Here is a 23,696-nt window from a genome sequence, read left to right on the forward strand (position 1 = left end):
GGTGGCCAAAGTATTGGAGTTTCAGCTTCAACATCAGTCATTCCAGAGAACACCCAGGACTGATTTCCTTTAGAATGGACTGGTTGGATCTCCTTGCATTCCAAGGGACTCTCAAGAGTCTTCTCCAACACCACAGTTCAAAAGCTTCAATTCTTCGGTGCTCAGCTTTCTTCACAGTCCAACTCTCACATCCATACATGACCACTGGAAAAACCATAGCCTTGACTAGACAGACCTATGTTGGCAAAGTAATGTCTCTGCTTTTGAATATGCTATCTAGGTTGGTCATGACTTTCCTTTCAAGTAGTAAGCATCTTTTAATTTCATGGCTGCAGTCACCATCTACAGTGATTTTGGAGCCCCAAAAAATATAAAGTCTGACACCGCTTTCCCATCTATTTCCCATGAAGTGATGGGACCAGATGCAATGATTTTTGTTTTCTGAATGTTGAGCTTTAAGCCAACTTTTTCACTCTCCTCTTTCACTTTCATCAAGAGGCTTTTGAGTTCCTCTTCACTTTCTGCCATAAGGGTGGTGTCATCTGCATATCTGAGGTTATTGATATTTCTCCTGGCAATCTTGATTCCAGCTTGTGTTTCTTCCAGCCCAACGTTTCTCATGATGTACTCTGCATATAAGTTAAATAAGCAGGGTGACAATATACAGCCCTGATGTACTCCTTTTCCTATTTGGAACCAGCCTGTTGCTCCATGTCCAGTTCTAACTGTTGCTTCCTGACCTGCATACAGGTTTCTCAAGAGGCAGGTCAGGTGGTCTGGTAGTCCCATCTCTTTCAGAATTTTCCACAGTTTATTGTGATCCACACAGTGTTACTGCCTTGGTGTAAGTATCCTCAAAACTGAAGAATGAATTTCTGGATCCAGAGTTGAAAGCCTGTTGGAATCCATTTGTTTGTGGGTTGAAGGTGGTTTGGATATGGAATTTAAAATTATAGGATCGAGAAATTCAAGAGAACATAAAGGAGACTAGAAAATGGTTGGTGAACTTTTAGATAGCTGGAAGGGATCTCAGAGGCTGGCTCTAGAATCCTGCTTTATCTACCCTGTGGGCATTTTGGAGGGATGTCTTTTGAGGATAAGACCTCTGCCCCCATAGTCCCAGGCTCATCTGGGATGACATTAGCAAGCAGATTTGGAGCCCTACTGGGAAGTGCTTTGTTCCTCTAGACTTACTCTTGGTTACTTGCTGCCCTAATGGAGGAATCCAGGGTGTGTTCCCCAGGGCTGCTTCCTCAGGTGTAACTCCTCCCTGCAGGATGACTGTTTCTGCACCTGAGATTTTGATCGGAGTCCACCCTGGGGAAGCAGGCAGATAAAAGCATTGCTTTAAAAAGCTGAGTTCAGCAGCAGGTGGTTTGAAAAGTGAATTCCAGTGGAAAGACCGGAAGCCAGTGACCTGTGGCCCTGATGGAGGGTGTTTGGGGCCTTGGAATGGGGTAGTGTTCTTGGAAGCAGCCAGGAAAGGGCCAAGAGAGAAGGCAGGCCAGTTTCTCAGGAGGCTCTGGGCTGGTGCAGATTAAGTTTGGAGAGTGAAATATCCACATAGAAAGGTCCATACGGTAGTTGGAAATAAAGGGTTGATGCTCCAATTATTCGTTAGAAATGGGGTTACCTTTTTGGTAGAGGAATGAAAGGCTTAGGAAAATGTGGAGCAGATGGGCCTGTTTGTGTCTTTTTATTCATGATTGAACGTGACCTCTTAGCAAGCTAATCAGAAACTATAGTGCTTGAATTAGTACATACAACTAACACAGTGTTTATGAATCAAAATATTTATGTTAAATGGCAGCCTTTAAATATTAGTTTGCCACCTTATAAGCAGATTGTTTTTTTGGTCTTTTTTTTTTTTTAATCTTAAAGAAAGTAACCTTTGGGGACTTCTCTAGCCATCCAGTGGTTAAGGCTTCGCCTTACAATGCAGGAGGTGTGGGTTTGATTCCTTGTCAGGGAGTTAGGATCCTGCATTGCCTTGTGGCCAAAAAAAAAACAAAACATAAACAATATTGTAACAAATTCAATAATGACTTTAAAAATGGTCCACATTTAAAAAAAGTCTTTAAAAAAGGGGTAGCATTTTATTTGGTAATTTTATGCAACCAGTTAGTGGATTAAAAAGATTAATTAAAGGAAGACAAAAAATTAAAGTTTGAAACAATAAGAGAAAAAATGTTTATTTTAAAGTCATTTTTTCCTTCAGTTGATAACTCCTACATGTTAACACTGTGAAGAGCTAGATATATGAAGGCTGGGGAAAGAAGGGCTTTTTAAATTCAGAAATGTGGTATCACCCTAGAGTATGATGGTGGGGCCAACTTTGTTACCAAGTTCTAGAAGGGTGACCGTGGCATCTGATCACAGGTCACTCAGCAGAGAGTGGCTGGCATGGGCTGCTGAGTGGCAGCTTATGATCATGGCGAGGCATCACATATTAATCCTCTCCCGCCATCCGTGATGTGTTGGTGAGAGCTAGTGACTAATTTATTTATTCTATGTGATTAAACTTGTGTTGGTTTCACCTTTCACGTGAGCCAGGGATCTTGCTGGTTCTTCTTCTGTTATGTATCCACAAGCTCTGAATCCTCAGGCCATGAGATGTGAAGATACATGGTGGTTCCCCCAGCTCAGCAGTGACAAGGACTCTACTTCAGGGCAACATCTATTAATAGAGGATGTCACATCAGAAATCCCAGGAGGCTTCTGAAAAGACTTTCCAGGCTCCTTCCCTGGAATGTTTCGATTTCCTCTCTGGAGGAGTATTCTTGGCAAAGACATTTTCAGACTTGAAAACCTTTGTTAAAGACTGCATTTGTGGGGCTCAGTTCCTGCATGATCTTCCACGAATTGATTAAGACACACACATAGACATACACACACACACACACACACACACACACACACACACGTGACCTTCATTGGTTAGAAAGTTCTCCTAAGTGGAAGCTGGGAGTTATATAGTTTTTCATCAGAGGAATTTTGATGTACTTTGTGTCAATTACAGTTAATTAAATTCCTTTCCCATTACTTGGTTTTGGGGATGGAGTGGCAGGTAGTGTGATCCCTGTTTCATTGGTGGAAAAGTTGAGAAATACTTCACTCCAGGCCACACAGAAGGTGGCTGTGGGCCGGGAAGGCGTCCAGGGTCTATGGTTATTGCTCGTTGCCTGGTTGCTCTGTCCCTCTGTCCAGAAGCTCAGAGCCCAGGGGACCCAAAGGCCTCACTGTTGAACTATTTTCTCCTCCTATTTTCTCTCATGTTTGTTTTTTTTTTCACTCTGAGTAAGTGACTAGTTACGCATGGACTACTTCTGCACAAAGGAATTCAGTGTTCATTTTTAGGAAGCAGTATCAGAGTACACTAGGTTTTTACTTAAAAAGATGGAAAAGAATGTGACAGAGCAGTGCTATTATTATTAAAGAGAATCTTCCAAAAACGGGAAACAGTGGTCACTGCTTATGCATCCAGATAAACTCCAGTAGTTGAGAAGGAAAATTAGTACCATTTTCCTGAGAAACATGCTTTAAGTTAATACGTATGTTTTGACACTGTTATGAGTTGATTTTGAAAATAGTCTCCAAGGTGAAAAGAGTGGGAGGACTTTAAAAAAAGTTCCCTGATAGTCATCAGAAGATATTTCAATTCCATTTTCTAATGAAATTCCTACTCAGCAGAGTCTGCATGTACATTTTCTTAAATAGTGTGAAGTGGAAGTGTTAGTCGCTCAACTGTATACAACTCTTTGCAACCATATGAACTGCAGCCTGCCAGACTCTTCTGTCCATGGGGTTCTCCAGGCAAGAAGACTGGAGTGGGTAGCCATTCCCTGCCCCAGGGGACCTTCCCAACTCGGGATCGAACCTTGGTCTCTTGCATTGCAGGCAGATTCTTTACTGTCTGAGCCACCAGAGAAACCGCTACATAGTGTAGTGTAAGAATTTTACTTATTCAGATTGAGATGTGTGACTTGTATAATGCCCACTAAGAAAGGATTAGTCATCTTTTATTTTTATAGCAGAAGAGACGGTGAAAGTGGTGAAGGGGCCTCACCCTCTGAGCTCTACAGATACAGCAGTAACTTGTTTTCAGTTTTTGAGCTTTAAACTTGCTTTGCCTCTGGGCAATCATAAATAAAAGAGTGGAGAAAAAGCAAAGATAACTATATGGGTATGGTAAACACACCATTGAATCCTAACCATGTATATGGCCCCTAGCTCACATTATGCAATCACATCCACTTAACTACTGAAAAATGACAATATGAAAAATCTCTAGGGAGGTCTCTTAAGGTTTAACTCTATTCATTCTCTAGTGGAACACGTACCACTAACTAGTTCAGCTAGAGCATAATTAGAGCATACACACTGCCATCTAGCAATTCATATGATTTTTGATTAGAAAGAATATTGATATCTAAGGCAGTTTTGTGTAATGATCTGAAAATGTAACAGATCTGTTCAGGGAATTTGCTGACTGATGTGTTTGCAACAACAATATTTTTTATTCCTCAAAGCATGCCTCCAACCCAAAGTTATTTGAGAGGCTAAATAGAGAAAAGAAGTTTATGTCTAGTTCCCGATTTATGTAATCCAGTGGATTGCTTCACTTTTTTGGGTTAAAAACACATGTTACAGAAGTTTGAATGCTGAAGAATTTCTAAGTGTAGGGGTTGAGGAGTAAGAGGTACCAAATTTGATATAAATGATGTTTCATTTCACATATTTCTAGAAATCCTCTGTCCGTTTTTCATCCACTGGCCTTTGAGCTTCCTGCTGGCAGGGGCTGTCGATCCTAATCCAGCTCTTGGTCTGGCTGGCAATGCCCTGCTGATTCTTCCATGACACACAGAGCCTGTCAGAGGCTTGTGTTCCTCTTCTGGTCCATCCTTTATCTCCTCTGTGTTTAGAGTATTATAAAATGACACATTGACATATGCTCATTGTACCTATTCAAGCCATGCAAAAGAATAAAAGTGAATACCCTCCAGATGTCTGTATATATACATATACATATGTAACTTTCATACGTAAAATGAAGTCAGACTATGATTCTACATTGTACCTTTTGTCTTAATATTTCATACTCTGTCTTGGTGATCTTTCATATCTACCTTACTCCTTTTAATTGCACCATAGTATTTCATTATACATAAATCAGTAATTTAACAGTTCCCTTGTTGGTAACCTTTTAGATTTTCTCCCCAAATCAATTTTTGTTCTGATGATTCAGCCGCAAATATTTTTATGTATGCTTCGGACGTTGTATGTATTTCCATAGGATGAGTTGTTTGAAATAGAATTGCTTGCGTGAAAGAGTATGCACATTTCAAATGTTGATAGTTCTAATGGGGAGCTGTTGTTCAATGGTGTAAAAGTTCAGTTATGAAAGGTGAACAAGTTCTGTAACATTGTACCTGTAGTTAACAATACTGTTTACACTTAAAAAATGTAAGAGGGAGATCTCACATTGTGTTGTGCTGTGTGTGAATCACTTCAGTCATGTCTAACTCTGTGACCCCGTGGGCTTTAACCTGCCAGGCTCCTCTGTCCATGAGATTCTCCAGGCAAGAATACTGGAGCAGGTTGCCATGTGCTATTAGCATACAAAAAGTGGGGAGGCATAAAGAAACTTTGGGAGTTGATGAGTATATTAATTGTCTTGATTGTGGTGCTGGTTTCACAGGTATATGAATGTGTCCATCCTCATTAAATTGTGTGCGTCAAATATATATAGTATTTTTGCATATCAATTATACCTCAGTAAAGATGTGTTTTTTAAAAAAGAATATGTGCACAGTGAAGTTGGAGAAGTACTGCATTTTTTTATTTTAGAGGGAAATATAATGAAAAGTAATCAGCCACATAAAAAATTTTTGATAACTCCCTTCAGAAAATAAACATCCATTGACACTCTATCAGTAATAACATCAAAGGTTTACAACCTCAGACACACAATGAAATCAGCCCAGCTCTTAACAAAACGAAGACCTGATGCCCAGGCACCATTCATGGAAGTTTGGATTTAATTGGTTTGGAATGGGGTCTGGGCTTTGATAGTCTTTAAAATCTCCCTAGGGTATTAAAATTACTCAACTAGGATTAAGATTTACTGTTATAAATTTTAACCTGCAGTCTTTTTTTGTTTTATAGGGGGAAAAATGTATCTTATGTGAATTTCCATGTTCCTGATTGTTAGTGAGATTGACACATGAGTTAACATATGAGTTTTGTATTGTGTACCTTGCCTGTTTCCCTGTGTGGATGTCTTTTGATTCTTGATGCAAATTAATCCTTTGTTATGTGCCAGTTTCTCTCAATTTGTCCTATGTCAAAGTCAGATGACAGGTTCAGCCACTCTTTCCTTCAGTGATCTGAGTTGCTTCTTTTATCAAATATTGTCATTTCACTTTAAGACTTTGTGTCCAGATCTTCCTACATTGATTTATTTGGATAATCCCATGCTGTTTTAATTATTATAGCTTTGGTATATTTAAATATTTGGCCAGAGAGTTTTCTTAAAATATTTTAAACTACTTTTTGCATATTTTCCATTCCAGATCATCTTGACAATGATTCCAGAACCAAGTTTTTTTTTTTTTTAAAGCTAAAAAATGCTGCTAGGATTTTGGTTGGCTTACATTAATTTGTAAATTATTTTTGGATAAATTACAGTTTTAATAATGTTGAATTATCCTATTAGGAAATATGGTATGACCATTCACTTATTTAATCTTTAATATACTTCAGTAAAACTTCATAGCTTTTCCTGCATATATTTGCAGCACATTTCTTGTGAGATTCACTCAGAGATATTTTTACTACTATTATTTTGCCAATACTGGCATGGGAACTTTTTTCAGATTACATATTTTGATTTGTTATTCTCAGCTACTCATTTTTGAATATTTCCTTTGTATCCAATCACTTTACTGAGCTACTGTTATTAATTACCATAATTATTCAGTTCATTCTTGTGAATCTTTCTAGAAAGACTGTTACATTTCCTACAGACTTTTGCTCATTGCCGTAACATTCCAGTAAATCATCAATTTCTGTAAATGTTCCATGGTGATTTAAAAAGAATGCATAGGGAATCCTTGCATTGTTCCTTGACCATTCCTGACCAAAAAAATAAAATAAAATTCTTAGCAAGCCTGCAATCCAACATTCTGAGCCTAATTTCTTTTTTCTTCTGGAACAGTATTTTCTCTTTTTCCTTGCAGTTTCCTTTTGAGTCTCATCTCTTGCAGCCCAGATTTAAGAGTGCCGAATCTCAGCATAAAATCAGTCTTCAAATAAACAGAAGGCAAAGCAATATGTTTTACTACCTCAGCTTATGTGGTTCTGTGCCACTCACTTGGGGCTCTGACTCTCGACCATTTCTGCTCCTGAGAGACGAAAAGTGTCCCTGAGCCAAGCCCCGCGCTGGGTGCCTGCCCCCCGTCATCATTAATAAACAGTCGTTGGCAGGGGTCATGGCTCTCGCTCGGTGAGTGGCATGTTTGGAGGAAAAACTGCTGAGGACCTTGGAAGCCAGTTGGATGGTTGTGATGGTTGCGTCACCACACCAGGTCTTACCCGCCGCCCTCTGATTGTGGACGGTGGAGACGGGAACAGAGGGACCTCTGCTCCCCTTGCCACCCCTGCCCACCCTGCTGTCTCCCTGAGTCTCACAGGACACCAGGAGGGATGACCCTGTGAGCGTGTCTGCCATCACAGTCCCATCTGCCCACTCTGGCATCCTTTCCTGAACTGGGTTACTTGAAGCCGTTACAGCGCCTGATGAATCACCTGAGCCTGCTTTCTGTCCAGACCTCAGCCCAGGCATTCTTTCCTCAGGGGAACCTTCCCTGATGCCCCCTGGCCCAGTTGAAGCCTCCCCGCTGTGGGTTTCCCTGGCCCTGTGCCCCTCTCCCTTAGGCACTGCTCAGACTTAAAGTTTCCGTTTACTGGGATGGACTTTAGAAAATTAAAATTGTTCTTCTCTACTAAACTGTGAGCTCCATAAAAGCAGAGCCCAAGTCTGTTTTTGTTTCCCAGGATGTCTCCAGGGCCTGGCATCAGACTTGGCAAGTAGCTAAGTAAATAGTAAGCAAATTTGTTGAATGAAAGAATACAAAAGTGATTTCAGGCAGCTTTCTCTCTGTTTTATTCCTGAATACATTCTTCATCTCAACTTAGACAATGTGTATTGCTTCTTTATCAACAGTAAGGGAGGATATTACTCTATACTGGATGGGGTAATACTTACTTCAGAAATTTTATTTAAGTCCAGGAAAACATTATCATTATCATTATTTTTTAAAAATCCTCTATTCATCTTTTAAGAAGAAATTTTGCGAAAAGCGAGAAGCAACATTCATCCAGTCTCATTGTGTTTGAAGCATGATTGCAACCACGCATGAGGGCCTGCTGGTCATGGAAAGGAGCATGAACTGTAAATATCTGAAGGCTGGCAGAAGTTGGAGATGTTTAAGAAGCAGGAGGGGAAAGAGGACAACTAGCAAAGAAATTGCATTAATTCAAGACATGGAAAAGCTTATTGGAAGCATTCTTCAAAACCCTTCAGAAGCTAGTAAAATAATACTTCACTATGTTTTTCTCCAGCTCTTAAAAAGCCTCACAAACGTAAATCTGTGATAAAACGTGAAAATAAGTATTGGCAACTAATTACATTCTCGGGGAGATTTAATTTAAAAGGAGCATATTTGTACTACTTCTCTTCAGTAAGATGTTTATGGCATCTGGTCAAAGTAGAATGGACATTTGAAAATCCTGCAACATAGCTGGTATTTAAAGAATAGCAATTGGCTAACGTTTGTGGCTCTGTACATTGAATATTTTGGCTCCCATCTGCTGGTATTCATTCTGAAAGATTTATAATCCTTTGGGGAATGTGGTCAGTGACAAGAGTAGAAGTAAATCCTGAAATGTGGAAAAACTAACTTTCCCTCATAAAAAACTGTTCTAAAAAAATCCCTCAAGCCTATGAATATGTTTCCAGATTTTCAAAAAAGCTGATGATTTACAGAAAAAAATTTTTTTCTATAAAGATCTAACTTCTTAATGATAAATGTATATTTTCTATCATTTGGTTTCAAAATTGGCCTAAAGATAGTTCAGCAAAATACAAGATCTTATGTTTTGGGCATCAGCTGCAGTTACATGACTTTTAAAAGTTTATGTCATCCGTTATAGTGTAAATAATGAAGTAAAACTCAAAAGGTGGAAATACTCTACAAGAGAAAAATGAAAAGAACTTGAAAGAGGAAGCCAAGCTGGTGCTGAATGTCTAAGCAGAAAACTGCTACCAAAGAAACTAGACACAGGAATAGGGAGTCAGGAAGATTCCCCATCATGTATGACTGGGAATAGCAGGACAGAAATTCTTCTTCACGGAGTTGGACCTGGTGGGAAGGGCTTTCCTGGCCTGACTGGGGCAGGACACGTTGTTGGACGACTACTTGCTTCCTGCTCAGACTCCTGCTTGCGCTGAGTCTGAAGCCACTGCCTGAAGAATCCTCTTGATCTGAGGCTCTCAGCTTCCATTGTCCAACCTTTAAGAACCCAGCTCTGTTCCTGCAGGTGCCTGGGAGGAACTTTCTGCCTCCTTTTCACCATTTAAATTCAGAAAAAGAGCCTTGTTTAATGAGTTGTTTCTCTTATCTTCTTTGCTTTTCTTTTTTCTATGTTATTTTCCTTAGTTAATTACGGTTAGTATTTAGATTCTCTCTTATGGTTTACAAAATATATACCTTTTTCTAAGAGAGGCAGCAGAGGAACTGGTGTGTGGTGTCCTGTGTCCCAAACAGGGGGTCCATGATACTGACAGTAATGATAGAAGACACAACGCTTTATGTTTTCAAACCAGCTGTGTGAAAATTGGTGGCATTAAAATTTCTCTTGTTATTGAGAAAAAGATGCTAAAAGCTCTAAGAACAAAACTTATTATTTTAAATGTAAGTGAAAAAATTAAGGCTCTTGTCATTCTAAACTTAATCTTGAATATGAAAGACAGCCTAGATGACCCAGAGGGAAAACTAGAAGGAAAAGCAGAAATGTTGTTCAGAGCACTTTTAGAGATGTGGAGGGAATATTCTGGAAGGGAGCAAGCAGAGTCTCGGAAGCCTAAACATTTCTATCCTCACTTTTTGATGCTCACTCTCTACAGATCCCACTTTAGTTATAAACATATTGTGTTGAATTTATAGGAGGATTGGCATGCGTGTATTTGCATGATATGAAGGTGGGAAGCTTGAGTATAATTTCCATTTTTTTGTGCTAAGTCTATCTACCTACACATATAATATATATATATATATATATATAAAATATAGCAATGTAAAGCCATGATTAGCAAATGATAGTAAACATAATTTGAAGACGTCTTCCCTCAAGAAAAGAAAAATATGTATTTAGGCCATTGCTACTGTGTTTTGACGTAGAAACCCAAGGCTGTCTTATGAACACCTTTTGCATAAAATAGCTTTTTCTTGGCTCCGTTAGAAGTGTTGCTTTTCTGTCTTATTAACTATTCTAGGAACTCTTATTTAGCAGCCACTCTCAATAGCAGTAGCAGTAATATATGTATGTAGAAGTAATATATGCTATGTTCTTAAAAGTTTTTCAAAGTATTAATGATCAGTGGATGTTACTTTATTTCAGCAATGAATTCTTATTTAATTTCCTAGCAGGCCTGATTCACTGATCATCATCAAAACATTTTTATATCTCTTGGATTTTTTGAAGAAGTTGTTCCCCACTGCTCTTTACATGTGGTGATTAGCTAAACAGATGTTGATTTGCATGTTATTCGGCCAGCATTTCATTCATGACAGTGAAACGATCTTTTTCTCTCCTTCAGTCCACCCATTGGTTCCCAGGTTTTAGTGGAATCGCTTCCTCTTTCCCAGCCTCACAGCCTCACCCTGCTTATTCTCTATCCCACATGGATCACTGTGCTGCCTACCAGGCAGTTTGCTTTCTTCACGTTTTCTATGTTCTAGACCATTCTGTGTACATCTGTAAGAATAATTTTCAGACACAGTTTGCACTGTAGCACACACAGTTCAGGGACTGCCTGTAAACCCCACGTAAACCTCACCTTCCTCAGAATCTCTCTCAAGGCTTGCCCCTGACTCTATTTAATATCATAATTCCACCTGATGTTGTAGCTGTTTAAAGCAGACAGACCACCTTAACATGGTTGACTCTTAATTGGAATAATGTTTTATGACACCCTGGACAGCTTTCTTGTGCTTTAGCTCAGCATGATCCATTTAACAAATTATAACCTACTCAGAGAATTTTAAAAACGAAACATGCTGTGTATGGGGACACACACTTCCCAGTTCATGGATTCATCAACATCTAGTAAATTTCTATGAGAGCATGATCTTATTTAACCTTTCTGTGGCCTTGGGTCTTTGCAGGGAGGAAATCAGACGGCTACCGTGATTGCATTGTGTTCAATGAAGGATTTTAACTTAGCACAAGAGACCTGCCAGTTGGCGATCAGGGATGTTGGAGGCCTTGAAGTTTTAATAAATTTACTTGAGACAGATGAAGTTAAATGTAAGGTGAGTGTCTTGATCACAGTGGACGAGGAGCCCTTGATACACATGTGCTTCTCATGTGTCTCTTCACGTGTTTCTCTTCTCAGTGCTGGGCATCTGCCCTTCCTGTTGCTTGTTGCTGGTCTTTAATTTTTACTGATAACTCACTTCTACTACAATTAGCTACCTTTGTCGACTCTCTGTTTTTCTTCCTTGTCTTTTTGGCTTCTTTCCATTAGCTTATGCTTCTTAAATGATGAATGTTTGTTTATTTAACTGCAGGAAAATGCAGGGAATCGGGGGATGTGTATAACACCTGGGAATAAACAGTTCCCTTAAAAAACTTAATTGGGGAAGGATTTTAGGTAGACTTGGAATTTTTAAAAAATATAGCACTGGTTCTGCATTAAGCACCCATTCATCTGTAACTTTTTCTTCTCATTTAGATTGGTTCATTAAAAATCCTGAAGGAAATCAGTCATAATCCTCAAATCAGACGTAATATTGTTGACCTTGGGGGCTTACCAGTTATGGTTAATATACTTGATTCTCCACATAAGAGTCTGAAATGCTTGGCGGCTGAGACAATTGCGAATGTTGCCAAGTTTAGGAGAGCCCGGCAGGTGGTAAGACGCCATGGAGGCATCACCAAGCTGGTGAGTAGGTGCCACTCACGGGGGCGGGCATCCCCTGTCCTTCCCTGCTCCTCCTGGACGCTCAGTAACACCTGGCTGTGTTCTGGGAATCTTTTTCTTGTGTAACACGCCCTTGAAAATTATTTTTGTGTATGTACATTGGCAAGCAGCCAAAAAAGCATGTTCAACCTAATTTTTCAAAGAAATAATGAATTTTTTAAAATAGATGTCATTTTCACCTATCACACAGGTGGGGATACATTCATATTGCAGGGGGCAGTGGCGGTGAGAGGGTGGTGACTGACTTCACTCAGTCTGAGACTGCCACAACATTGTTCATCAACTATAGTCCGATATGAAATAAGCAGTTTGAAAAAAAGAGGGTGACAATGGATGAAGCCCTCTGCAGTGGGACACCGTCTGGAGACCCACATCCTATGAGGAGATAGAGATAATTGCCCCCACAGAGACAGAGCGGCACTCATCCTACTGTTACTTACAGAAGTGAGAACTGAAAACAACATGTTTTACAGGATGAGATTAGTAAAACTGTAAGTGACACATCCATAAGAAGTATCCATTGTCAGCTGTCAGTATTGTATCTTAGAAGTTTATTTAGTAACAAGAAATAAATGTATGTGTGAAAGTGAAAGTGTTAATCACTCAATCATGTCCAACTCTTTGCGACCCCATGGACTGTAGCTCGCCAGACTCCTCGAACAGAGGAATTTCCCAGGAAAGAATATGGGAGTGGGTTGCCATTTCCTTCTCTGGGATCTTCCTGACCCAGGAATTGAACCTGGATCTCCTGCATTGCAGGCAGATTCTTTACCATCTGAGCCACCAGGGAAACCCCAAATATATGTTTAATATTATATAAAATCATCACAGGATTAAAAACTAATGATATCCATGATCCCAATTTTTAAAGACGTTAGCTAACAAGTATAGAAAAATCACTTGAAATACACAAAATTTTTCCTAAGGGGTTCTCTCTGAAATGACTACCAAATTTCCTCCCTACTATTCTACATTGGCCAGTTTGTTATATTACATATATAATCAGAAAACATGATTATTTCAGTAACTGTCACTGGAAGAAAGAAGCTGGCTCAGGGTCCCTGCCCCATCAGCAGGGATATTTATAACGTGCAGTATGGAAGTGCGTTTTCATTCGCACTGTGTCTTGAGTCGCTCCCACAGCATTTATCACACCGGATGACATCACCGCTTTCCTACTTTAAGTTTCTTGAAGATGACAGACATGTCTTATTCATCTCAGTGTCATCCTCAGCACCTTACCTAGGACCTCACACACATTAACAGTTAAGAAATATCTATTGAATCAATGCAGATTCCATGTGAATATGTATGGTGAAACATGTTCAGAGATTTCCTGGAAGAGATGCTGTATAGCCACTTGTAATCTGTAGAGCACCAAAGCTTAGAGTTATTTGCCTCAAAAATAAGATGGACTTGTGGCTGGATAGATAGATGAATAGATAGCTATGTAATGAAACAGATGTGGAAGAATGGTAATTATAGAACCTAGGGGATGGATGTGTGGATGTTGCCACATGAATATTTCAGCCTTCATGAATATTTGAAAATTTTCATAATAAAATGTTGGAGAGAAAGGGAATTATTACTGTGATTATCATTATTCTGCTTAAATAATGACTCATGTGGTAGGCTGGTAACAATAAAATGTTTTTATGGGCATCTTATGCAACGTGTGTTGTAGACTGGAGTTTGGACAGTTGCAGTCACCTAATCAAAATAATGACATCTATTTAATTTTAATTCTAAATATATAGCTTTAAATGGAGCATATAGAAATAGTGAATGTTGTACAACTGAAAATAATAAAACATTGTAAATCAACTATACTTCAATAAAAATTTTAAACATTTAAATTAATTAATAAAGATAGAAAATTTTTTAAATAAATTTTAAAAAGAGAGACTAAAGAGAGGAGATGTCACTTGCATCTTGAAAGGTGAACAGGTATGTGTTAGGGAGATGCAGGGAAAAGCGTTTAAAGATGGAGCTGTGCTGGTAAAGCCTGGAGCTAGAAAACAACACTGCGTGCTTGGAAAGTAGGTGGTGTAACAGGGCCAGGCCCAGGATGAGATGGGCTGAGCAGTGAGAGATGAAGGTGGAGGACCATGGGGATCACACACAGTCTTATCCAGTAAGCTGTGGAGACTGGACTTGGTACAGTTAGAGTAACCAATGGGCAGGTCCTTTTAGAAAGTTCTCCCTGTGATCAAGCCCATCTTCCTGCTGTCCTGTGCCTAGAAGTTACCTGAGAGCCACTAAATAGTCTCCACCCTTGTTGTTGGGTGGAGACCACATGCTGTGTAGACCATGGGCTTGTGTATGTGTGCTCAGTTGACTTTTTGCCACCCCGTGGACTGTAGCCTGTCAGGCTCCTCTGTTCATGGAATTATCCCCCCAAGAATACTGGAGTCAGTTGCCATTTCCTTCTCTAGGGGATCTTCCTGAGCCAGGAATCAAATCCGAGACTCCTGCATCTCCTGCACTGGTAGGCAGATTCTTCACCAGTGAACCACCTGAGAAGTCCGATTAGACCATGAGTCAGCACTAATTAAAGGCAGTGTCCTCTCTCTATGATCTTGGAATTAGGAATCAGTGGAAGTAGGAATCAGTGCAATTAGGAATTGTCTGCTGCTCCCTTCTAAAAGGCAGACAAGATTAAGTGGTCAGTATCCATGGAATTTGGTCTCTGGTGAGAGAGGAATGGAGGAGACATGCGGGGGATAAAGACAGCTCAGGGTGGCTGGCTTCACACCCTGTCCTTCGTGGGCAGCCTGACACCCCGCTGTGTGCACGTACCTTGCCTCTCCCTTGAGGGCTTCGGTGACTGGTTACTGCAGAGAGGAAAGAGGGTCCTGACAGCTGTGCATTTGGTCCAGTAGGTTTCGAAAGTTCAGGGTGATGGCTGTGTCCTCCAGAAAGGCCTCATGGTTTTAGGCGTGTACAGGCCAGAGAACTTTTCAGTTCTCTCTGTAAAGTTCTCACGGCTCTAGGGAGCCTACTTTCTGAGATACCAGGAATCAGGATGTGGTTTGCAAATCTTCCTCATTAGACGTTAGAGCCATATTAAGAAAATGCTATCTTGGGGGGATTAAATTTCATGTGGGAAGGAAATATAAAAGCTCCCAAATCTGAAGGACGTTGTTTTGAAGGTTCTGTGTGTTCTTTTGACTGCTGAAAGTTAATTTCTTAAAGGATTCTTATTTTTGAGGGAGGTGAGCTTAGTAGCAACCCTGAGGTGATTACAGGATGGGTTGTCTTTTTCTTTTTTCAAATAGTATTTTATTTTTATTTTATTTTTCAAATCAAGAGTTTTTATTGTCTCTTTAAAAGATCACAACTGAGTCCATAGAACCATCTGCTATCTTGTTGTTTCTGCAGCAGGATCACTGAGATCTTCTTATTCATCAGCCTGCTGAACTGTTCCTTTTTCAGAAACATAGATACCATCCAAAAATTTTCTGATATCCTTGTTTTTAACTGTGGTGGCTTGCTGAATCAAAGCAGCTGAATTTGACACAAGTTCAATGTCATTTTCTTCAAGAATCAACTCATCTTTCTGGGCTTGAGATACTGAACAGGCAACCCCTGGCCTCATTCGAACCCTGCGTATGTATTTTTCACCCAAAAAATTCCGGATTTCCACAAGAGAACCATTCTCCTGAATAACAACGTTGATGGGGAAGTGAGCATACACCGACCTCATCTCGTAATGGAAGCCCAGTGTAACACCCTTGATCATGTTCTGTACGTGACTACAGATTGTGCGAACAGTGGCCAGTTCCTTTCTGTTTCCCCACCATTTGTCAACACGGAGCCTCTTCTTTTTCTTTCCAAGGAGACTGAGTTCTACATTGATGTGATTGAAGTCCCTCCGCAGGGTGCCTCTGGGGCCCTTCACAATAACTGTCCATCCCTTCAAGTTAATGTCAACAGTTTCTGGGATGTCGACAGTCTGATTGCTGAGAATGGTCTTCATTCTCATAGTAGATGCGGCAAAGAGAGCCAAATAGTATTTTATTTTTTTAACTTAATTTTTATTGGAGTATAGATGCTTTACAATGTTGTATTAGTTTCTACTGTACAGCAAAGAAAATCAGCTATCTATCTATATACATATATATATCCCCTCTTTTTTTGGATTTCCTTCACATTTAGGTTACCATAGAGCCCTAAGTAGAGTTCCCTGTGCTATACAATAGGTATACAATAGGTTCTCATTAATTATCAGTTTTATGTACATAGTATCAATAGTGTGTGTGTGTGTGTGTGTGTGTGTGTGTGTATATATATATATATATATATATATATATATATATCAGTCCCAGTCTCCCAATTCATTCCACCAACCCCTTCCCCTTGGTATCCATACATTTGTTCTCTACATCTGTGTCTCTGTTTCTGCTTTGCAAATAAGATCACCTATGCCATTTTTCTAATGCATATACCCACATATATGTGTAAATATAGGCATGATATTTGTCTTTCTCGTTTTGACTTAATTCACTCTGTGTAACGGTCTCTCAGTCCATCCAGGTCTCTACAAATGACCCAATTCCATTCCTTTTGTGGCTGAGTAATATTCCATCACATAGGTGCACCACATCTGCTTTATCCGTTCCTCTGTTGGTGGACAGTTGGGTTGCTGCCAGGTCCTGGCTATTGTGATTGGTTTAAAGATCCCCGTCTGTGTTGTATTGATCTGCCCTCGTAGGTCGCTCTGCTTGACTGTGGGAAGCATTCTGCAGAACCTGCTCAGTCCAGCCTGTATGAGACCCGAGACGTGGAGGTGGCCCGCTGTGGGGCGCTGGCACTGTGGAGCTGCAGCAAGAGCTATGCGAACAAAGAGGCCATTCGTAAAGCAGGAGGCATCCCTTTGCTGGCTCGGCTCCTGAAGACTTCTCATGAAAACATGCTTATCCCAGTGGTGGGGACGTTGCAGGAATGTGCCTCAGAGGTACACAGGCCAGCTCTGCCCACTGTGCTCCAATTTACCTTGACTTCCTTTAATGGAAAAATAATTTATGAAGTTATAACCGCTAAGGAATTTTTTTTTAAGAAGTCACCATTCTTTTAGAAAAGCAAGAGATTTTCGAATCAGATAGAAAATTAATTACAATGGTGTTAGTCGCTCAGTCATGTCTAACTCTTTGTGACCCCGTAGACTGTGGCCTGCGAGGCTCCTATGTTGATGAAATTCTCCAGGCAAAAATACTGGAGTGAGTCGTCATTTCCTACCCTAGGGGATCTTCCTGACCTAGTGATTGAACCGAGGTCTCCTGCATTGCAGGCAGATTCTTTACTGACTAAGCCACCAGGGAAGGTACCAGGGAAGGAATTACATTGGTACCTGGATGATATATTTTTTAAAATGTTGACTAAATTCTCTTACTGTTACATCAGTATGTTAAGCTCAGACTATGGTGTTTATTAAGAAAGTTTGTTCAGTGTTGTTATTAACAAATGTGAATAGACACATTTATGCCTATTTAAGCGTTGTATAACTATTGAAGTTTATTTTCCTAGGAAAATTACCGAGCTGCAATCAAAGCTGAAAGGATAATTGAAAATCTGGTAAAGAACCTGAACAGTGAAAACGAACAGCTGCAGGAGCATTGCGCCATGGCCATCTACCAGGTACAGTGGGCTCTCCTGCATGGAGTTTAAGGTGGTGTTTCACGAGGTCCCATTGCCTGGGGGTGGGATTCAGGAATCTACATATATAAGAACCCCTAGGGATTTTGATGCACACATAGGTTTGAGAACTACTATTCTATTATGATGTGCTTTGTGTAAAATAGCCAGATATGTACATGGTGCCTCTGTGTTGCCTTTCATATGTCCTATTCAAACACAATAGTTTTGGGAAATACATCTCCCACCAAGATGCAATAGATGAATGAGTGTGTGTATTCCTGTTTTACCTTTTTATTAATTTTATCTTTCTATTTATTTGCTTTTTAAAATCTACATTAACTCTTTGTGAGTTACAAGTTCCATAGTATACCAAAACACCAGATTAGAATGGTAAAGGGGACGGAGAGCTGGCCTTGACAGATTCGTCTCTGGCTGGCTACAAGCAGCACCAGTTTCTGCCTAATCAGAGTAGATTTCCTAGAACAACATATTTTAAATGTGCAAAGTGAGAGAATGAGCCAGAAAGATGGAGTCAGAGGAAGGTTCATGTCAGTGAAGGGTTGTGTTAGTTTTCTGGAGTTGCCATAACTGTACATGAGTGAAAGTGTTAGTCGCTCAGTCGTGTCCAACTCTTTGTGACCATATGGAGTGTAGCCCACCAGGCTCCTCTGTCCATGGAAAGTCTCCAGGCAAAGATGCTGGAGTGGGTTGCCATGCACAGTGGGTGGTTCAATGAGAAGAAAAGAGGTTTCTTCACAGTTCTGGAAGCTGGAAGTCTCAGGGGAGGTGTCAGCAGGATTGTTTCCTTCTGGGAAATCTGTCCTTGGCTTGTGGACGGACATCTTCACATTCCCCTGCCCTCGTCCCTCTGTCTTCACATGTCTTCCTCTGTGGCCTGATGTCCTCTTCTTATAAGGACACCTGGCACTCTGGATGCAAGCCCACCTCCGTGATCGCATATAACTGTAACTACCTTCATCACATTCTGACATAGGGGGGTGAGGCCCTCAACGTCTGAGTTGTGAGAGGAAACAGCTCACACATAGCAGGGATCTATCAAACTTTTGTATTTTTAGTTTTTATGTAATTTTAAGTGTTACTTTCCATATACAGTTATCACAGAGCTTTCCAGGTGACAGTAGTGATAAAGAACCCACCTGCAAATGCAGAAGACGTAAGAGACGCAAGTTTGATCCCTTGTTCGGGAAAATCCTCTCACGGAGGGCCTGACGGCCCACTCCAGTATTCTTGCCTGGGAAATCCCACGGACAGAGGAGCCTGGCGGGCTGCAATCTATAGGGTCGCAAACAGTTGGACATGACTTAAGCGACTGGCATGCGCAGTTATTGCAGAATCTTGGCTGTACTCCCATGTGGTACCGTGCATCCTTAATCCTGTCTCGTCCACAGTGCCTTGTCCCTCCCCCCTTCCCCTCACTCACCCCCGTGATGCCCCTCTCCCTGACTGTAACCACTAGGCTGGTCTCTAGATCTGTGAGTCTGCTTCTTTTATGTTATATTCACGTTTGTTGTATTTTTTAGGTTCCACATATAAGCAACAGCATACAGTATTTATCTTTCTCTGACTTACTTTATTTAGCATAATGCCCTTCAAGCCCTTCCATGGCTTGTACCTGGCACATATGGTACATAACATGCAGCCTACAACCTTAGAGACCAACTGGATGCTTAGAATATAAAATCTCTGCTACATTTGTCATCTTTTGGCTTTATAAATTGGGAAGCATCATGAGTTGGGAACAGCTATGCCGTCTTCCCCGGTGTCTCAGATGGTAAGGCGTCTGCCCGCAGCATGGGAGACCCAGGTTTGATCCCTGGGTTGGGAAGATCTCCTGGAGAAGGAAACGGCAACCCACCCCAGTACTCTTGCCTGGAGAATCCCACGGACAGAGGAGCCTGGTAGGCTACACCCCATGGGGTCGCAGAGAGTCAGACACGACTGAGCAACTTCACTTTCACTTTTCACTATGCAGTCTTAGTGTTATTTCAAAGGATAACACAAACATACGGATAAACATGTATGAATAAAATGTCGGTTGCTGTCCCTACCACCCGCTGCTCTAGCCTCTGTTGGGGAAATTCCTCACTTTGGGGGTTATTAAAGATCTGGCTGAACTCCCTTCCCTCATCTGTCTTCTCTACTGTGTTTTCCCAAGGCTGTGGGTTACGTCACTGCAGAAATTCTCCAGCCATGCATGTGGTTTTCTAGGTTCCTCACTGACCTTGCCTCTGTCTTGGTAGAAGCCCAGATTACCCCAGAACTGGCTTGAGAGGTTAACCCAACATATAAACACTGCTAATATTCCCAAAACCACGTAAAGGAGGAGAGACACTGTCAGATAGTGGTCAGTATAGACTAGAATTATGTCTTACTTGAAGGCTCCTTCAGAAAATGACACTCTTTAAAAAGTAGTTTCGTGGCAACTAGATTGGCAGCCTCTTTATCAGTCACTGAAAGCTTGATAAACCTTGACCATGACAGCGTCTGACTTGGCTTTTTGTGTAGTGTGCGGAAGACGAGGAAACCCGCGACCTGGTGAGGCTGCATGGAGGACTTAAACCCCTGGCCTCCCTCCTCAACAACACTGACAACAAAGAGCGGTTGGCTGCTGTCACAGGGGCCATATGGAAATGTTCCATCAGCAAAGAGAACGTGACCAAGTAAGAGAAGGCATTCAGTGTTTTGTATTAAGCTATGGCCATCAAAACACATCCTTCCATTTTAATGCTATTTTAATAAAGAGTTGATTCTAATGCTACTCCTATAATTTTGAAAGCTGCACATTCTGGACTAAATGAAATGAAAGTGCCTGCTTCTCACCCCACCACCCGGAAATGATTTTCATGCATTAATAGAAGGAAGGGGCTGACGTATTCTCCCTGTTCCGTGGGCTGTTTTGCATGTGGGCAGCCGTTTAAATGAGAAGCATCCCTGATATTTCCTGTAGAGACCCTTCAAGGTGAAAGAATGAATTTCCCACAGAATCTTTAGACAAGGAACTGGTTTTATTCTTTTTCTAAAGATAAACAAGATGAGTCAGCTAAAGACCAACTAACCAATTAATCTTCAAGTGTAGTCATTTTCAAATACGCTTTCATTGAATTTTAAAGTATTTGTAAACTTTATGATCATTTGATTAATTTTAATCTTTGAATTTATCTTTTTATATATTTTTAGAGTTTACACACTCTATGATGGATGTTCTAGGCAAGCTTTTCCCTATCTCAGGGTGATGATTTTCTTTGACAAGAAATTTACATGTTCTGTCTAACACAATGATGATTTATTTTGCTTTGTTCATGTAAAATAATTCCTGAAATGTGAGGGAAAACCCCTAGGGCAGTGAGATTGTCGATACTCAGATTTGAAAAAAGTTATAGTTGTCTCAGAGGCTGTACAGGGTGGTACTTAAGAGCAGAGACAATGGATGTGGATGCAGGCTTCACTGTTTACCAAGCTTCAGATTAGCCTTTTGAAAATGGGGGTAATAATAGTATCCATATCACAGAATTGTTATAATGATTGAATGAGCATATAGTTAGCATTTAGTACATTTTAGCTATTAATATTATCACTAAGATTGCTATCAGCTAATATCAGAAATAACACTGTTCACCTCTTTCCTTCCCTTCCTACCCTCTTTTGCTTTGTGATGAACTCAGATTTCGGGAATACAAAGCCATCGAAACCCTGGTGGGACTTTTAACTGACCAGCCCGAGGAAGTGCTTGTGAATGTGGTTGGTGCGTTGGGAGAATGCTGCCAAGAACATGAGAACAGAGTCATCATCCGGAGATGTGGTGGCATCCAGCCACTCGTGAACCTCCTCGTTGGGATAAACCAAGCTCTACTTGTCAATGTCACAAAAGCAGTTGGTGCTTGTGCGATGGAGCCCGAAAGTATGATGTAAGTGATCCTCAAGGCTGAAAGGTTTTGAGAGTGTTAGAAGGAATGCTGAGAAGTCATGGAAGAGTGTCATCTCTTAGAATTGGTGTGCATGAGTGATGAGAGAGTAAAATGTGCTTGTAAGTAACCACAAGGTGACCAAATCGGACTTACAAAGCCAGATTGTTCCCTTGAATAAGCTGGAGGGTACTGACTAAAATACCCAGTGATCAATCAAAAGAGTGGTGGAATTATCATTAGGGGAATCATCTATATTTTATAGATATTGATAACAATATAATAATACAACTGACAAAATGAGAAGAGTGGTTGAGTAGGTGTGCAAATTCTGTCTTGCACATAAATAAATCAAAAGATAGTATTTAAAACAGAAGTTTTATCTATCTATCCATGTGTCCAGGATGTCTGGCTCTAGGTGAGTGATCACACCATCCTGATTATCTGGGTCGTGAAGATCATTTTTGTACAGTTCTGTGTATTCTTGCCACCTCTTCTTAATATCTTCTGCTTCTGTTAGGTCCATACCATTTCTGTCCTTTATCGAGCCCATCTTTGCATGAAATGTTCCTTGGTATCTCTAATTTTCTTGAAGAGACCTCTAGTCTTTCCCATTCTGTTGTTTTCCTCTATTTTTTGCATTGATCACTGAGGAAGGCTTTATCTCTTCTTGCTATTCTTTGGAACTCTGCATTCAGATGCTTATATCTTTCCTTTTCTCCTTTGCTTTTCACTTCTCTTCTTTTCGCAGCTATTTGTAAGGACTCCTCAGACAGCCATTTTGCTTTTTTGCATTTCTTTTCCATGGGGATGGTCTTGATCCCTGTCTGCTGTACAGTATCACGAACCTCCATCCATAGTTCATCAGGTACTCTTTCTATCAGATCTAGTCTCTTAAATCTATTTCTCACTTCCACTGTATAATCATAAGGGATTTGATTTAGGTCATACCTGAATGGTCTAGTGGTTTTCCCTGCTTTCTTCAATTTCAGTCTGAATTTGGCAATAAGGAGTTCATGATCTGAGCCACAGTCAGCTCCTGGTCTTGTTTTTGCTGACTGTATAGAGCTTCTCCATCTTTGGCTGCAAAGAATATAATCAATCTGATTATGGTGTTGACCATCTGGTGATGTCCATATGTAGAGTCATTGCCGGGAGAAATATCAATAACCTCAGATATGCAGATGACACCACCCTTATGGCAGAAAGTGAAGAGGAACTAAAAAGCCTCTTGATGAAAGTGAAAGAGGAGAGTGAAAAAGTTGGCTTAAAGCTCAACATTCAGAAAGTGAAGATCATGGCATCCAGTCCCATCACTTCATGGGGAATAGATGGGGAAACAGTGCAAACAGTGTAAGACTTTATTTTTTGGGCTCCAAAGTCACTGCAGATGGTGATTGTAGCCATGAAATTAAAAGACGCTTACTCCTTGGAAGAAAAGTTATGACCAACCTAGATAGCATATTCAAAAGCAGAGACACTACTTTGCCAACAAAGGTCTGTCTAGTCAAGGCTATGGTTTTTCCAGTGGTCATGTATGGATGTGAGAGTTGGACTGTGAAGAAAGTTGAGTGCCGAAGAATTGATGCTTTTGAACCGTGTTGTTGGAGAAAGCTCTTGAGAATCCCTTGGACTTCAAGGAGATCCAACCAGTCCATTCTGAAGGAGATCAGCCCTGGGATTTCTTTGAAAGGAATGATGCTAAAGCTGAAGCTCCAGTACTTTGGCCACCTCATGCGAAGAGTTGACTCATTGGAAAAGACTCTGATGCTGGGAGGGATTGGGGGCAGGAGAAGAAGGGGACGACAGAGGATGAGATGGCTGGATGGCATCACTGACTCTATGGACGTGAGTCTGAGTGAACTCTGGGA

General features: G+C 40.6%; 2 protein-coding genes across 2 annotated transcripts in view; one reads left to right on the forward strand and one right to left on the reverse strand.

Annotated features, from left to right (window-relative positions):
• Positions 1-23,696, forward strand: part of ODAD2 (outer dynein arm docking complex subunit 2) — a 158,058-nt gene that overhangs the window by 51,636 nt on the left and 82,726 nt on the right. Inside the window, exons 10-15 of the mRNA XM_052650822.1 lie at positions 11,448-11,594; positions 12,017-12,226; positions 16,980-17,222; positions 17,792-17,902; positions 20,429-20,583; positions 21,586-21,828. Coding sequence (XP_052506782.1) covers positions 11,448-11,594; positions 12,017-12,226; positions 16,980-17,222; positions 17,792-17,902; positions 20,429-20,583; positions 21,586-21,828 — 1,109 coding nt within the window. The remainder of the gene's footprint in view (positions 1-11,447; positions 11,595-12,016; positions 12,227-16,979; positions 17,223-17,791; positions 17,903-20,428; positions 20,584-21,585; positions 21,829-23,696) is intronic.
• On the reverse strand, positions 15,666-16,277 carry LOC128058384 (60S ribosomal protein L9-like). The gene has a single exon (XM_052650823.1). The coding sequence runs from the start codon at positions 16,248-16,250 to the stop codon at positions 15,666-15,668; it is 585 nt and encodes a 194-aa protein (XP_052506783.1). The 5' UTR covers positions 16,251-16,277.

The sequence above is a fragment of the Budorcas taxicolor genome, chromosome 13, assembly GCF_023091745.1.
Source record: "Budorcas taxicolor isolate Tak-1 chromosome 13, Takin1.1, whole genome shotgun sequence".
In the NCBI taxonomy this organism is placed as follows: domain Eukaryota; kingdom Metazoa; phylum Chordata; class Mammalia; order Artiodactyla; family Bovidae; genus Budorcas; species Budorcas taxicolor.

Coding starts and splice junctions, on each gene's coding strand:
- LOC128058384 (XM_052650823.1), bottom strand. CDS start 16,250: ATGAGAATGAAGACCATTCTCAGCAATCAGACTGTCGACATCCCAGAA.